The sequence below is a fragment of the Alosa alosa genome, chromosome 21 (assembly GCF_017589495.1).
Source record: "Alosa alosa isolate M-15738 ecotype Scorff River chromosome 21, AALO_Geno_1.1, whole genome shotgun sequence".
NCBI classification, from domain to species: Eukaryota; Metazoa; Chordata; class Actinopteri; order Clupeiformes; family Clupeidae; genus Alosa; species Alosa alosa.
The window spans coordinates 18,238,815-18,241,516 of NC_063209.1; the positions used below are offsets into that span (position 1 = coordinate 18,238,815).

At 45.0% G+C, this 2,702-nt stretch overlaps 1 protein-coding gene across 1 annotated transcript in view; it reads right to left on the minus strand.

Moving 5' to 3' along the window:
- gpatch1 (G patch domain containing 1) overlaps positions 1 to 2,083 on the minus strand; it is a 13,794-nt gene extending 11,711 nt beyond the window's left edge. Inside the window, 5 exon segments of the mRNA XM_048232211.1 lie at positions 464 to 564; positions 838 to 998; positions 1,193 to 1,278; positions 1,453 to 1,587; positions 2,003 to 2,083. Coding sequence (XP_048088168.1) covers positions 464 to 564; positions 838 to 998; positions 1,193 to 1,278; positions 1,453 to 1,587; positions 2,003 to 2,072 — 553 coding nt within the window. The 5' untranslated portion in view covers positions 2,073 to 2,083.
- Positions 2,084 to 2,702: the final 619 nt, after the last annotated feature.

A 2,702-nucleotide genomic window follows, 5' to 3' on the forward strand; every position in this document is an offset into this window, starting at 1 on the left:
ATAAGCCATTACTTCAATTCATTGTGTTTCCTTACTCTCTGACAACATATGGTGATAATTTTTGGAATGGTTACAGTTTATTTTCCATTATTTCCTACATACTGGACCTTTAATGTAGAGGAAGTAGATTGGGAACCAAATAGAACATTCAAGCATTGTTTTTGTTTTTATTGTGGAAAGGGTTTATATGGAATTGTTAGACATTTTTTAGAAAGCCAGGGAGCCACTAGAGAGGTGCTAAAGGGCCGTGTGTGGGCCGTGTGTGGCCCTCGGTTGCCCCTGATCTATTGTACCAGATAGACTCGTTGGAGTCAAAACAGCTCACATGCATACTGTATCAATCAAACGGACAAAAAAAGAGTGTTGAGTTCTGTTTTGGAGCATAAGCGAAGTGTACACATCCACACACACATTGTTACACACAGTCTTAGGCCACATCCCGTCAGAGAGGGAGGGGTCTGACCTGCTTTGCCTTTGCCCAACTTCCTCTTCCTGAATCGTGGCCCCACCCCTTGTCCATCACGCCAGCCCATCTTCCTCAGCAGCTGAACTCCAATAGAGGTCCTGAACACCCACGCACACACGCACACACACACACACACACACACACACACACACAAATAAAAACACACACACACACACACAAATAAAAACACACACACACACACACCATGAGCAAGATAAACATACAGTGTTCAACATGAAATGCAAACAACAGGTGTTGTCCCCACAGCGCTACAACCTGCGGTTAGGTCCTCGAGCAGTGTGTCTCCAGGGATGTGTGTGTATGTGTGTGTGTGTGTGTGTGTGTGTGTGTGTGTACATGTGTGGTCTTGCCTTGCAGGGGCGATCAGGTCATCGAGCAGTGTGTCTCCAGGGATAGGTCCAGTCATGGCGCTGAGGGCCCGAGCTTTCTCTCGGAGCGGGTCGCTGCGGCCAGAATGAAAGTCCGCTGTAGTGGTGATCTCACGAGGGGCGATACCATGCTCACCCAAGTCCTACGGCACAAACACACACTGAAGTCCTACAGTATCAACGCAAACACACACACACACACTGAAGGCCTACTATACAAGCCCACACACTTAAATCCTATGGCATGAACATGAACACACACAAAACGAAGTCCTGCGATACGAACACAAACAGAGACAGACCCAGATAGACAGTGGCCCGCACCCCACCCCGCTACCTCCTCATCCATGAAGTCCTCAGGCCTGGCGCTCTGCCTCTCCACCTTCTGCTGTCGCGACGACACGAACGTCGACGGGGTCCAGCCTGCGACACACACACACACACACACACACACACACACACACACACACACACACACACACAACGTTACAGCGTAAAATTACCATCGTAACATCACTTCAGTTTCATTTAAACCAATAACCAACGCAACCAGGACTACCGTTAACTAATAACCAACACAACAACGGCTGCACGAACCTTCTTTGGTCCCCACGGTGTTGAAGTATCCGGCGGAGAATCCTCCGGTGAAGGCTCCGTGGAACCGCTGGTAGCGGCCCTTTTCATCCTTGACTGTCTGCTCGTGCACCGGGATAGGCTTCCGACGAGGTTCGTCTGATCGATCAAAACATGAATCAACAAGGAGTGTCACGGCATAGTACTGTCAAAGACGGTTTATAAAGTATATTTAGTACTGTCATGTTATTATTTTGATCAAGACTTGTATCATTGTACTCATAACCATAACAGCTTCAGTTACATAATTTGTACAAGCCATGGTTTGCTTGCAGGAAGTTTGCTACAAAGCCAGCTTACTTCACTTGGTGAACAACATTCAGTTCTGGGTATGCACCAGAGCCCGTCTACTTATTAGACATTCTCTGGTATGCACCGAGGTATCCTGGCTATTTAGCTAGCTGGCTAATCTGTGCCCAAATCGCGAAACAAGTAATGCATAATGCTGGCCAACATTTACGGGAAATGTCAAACAAATCTCTGTAAGTCTGAACACAAAGACTGCATGCTGTACCTTCTTCTAACGGCTCCAAAGGAATACCATAAGTTACAAAGTCCTCATCACTGTCGCTGTCCGACGCCATCTTTATAGCACGGATGGTGGCCGATCAACACAAACAATACGATTCGCGTTTTGACTTGAATTCTAAGCGAATTCGTGGATTTAGCCCCACCTAGTGGTTCGGCGTAGGCCTATATTTATCAGATATTTTTTCTCTGAGTAGGGGCAGCGCACACAATGTGAATATAGCGTGGTAGGCGGGTCAATATAGGGTTCAACGTCAAAAAAATTGATACAAAAGGTTTTTTTATGGATTCTGGTACTGTTGGACATGCTAAATAACATACTAAAAATCTAGTAAAATCTGACCTTGGGAAAGGGGTCATTTTCAAAATGGCCGCCAAAATGGCTGTCAACAGGTTAGAATGGCTATATCTCAATTACTATTCAGCCTACAGGGGTGAAATTGATATCAAATGATGGTCAAATTAAACAAGAATAGGATTTTAAATGTTAAAATTGAAAATGTTTCAATGCTCTACCTTTTTCAGCCATAAATTAAAATCAATGCGTTTTAAGACAGAGTGAATGCAATACAGGATTATTAACCATCTCCATGGCATGGAGGGAGATAAGACATGTCTTAACTGGTGTTATATCTCATCTAGAGGTGATATGCTTTTAGAAAAAATATGGTTTGGGGTGTTTAATC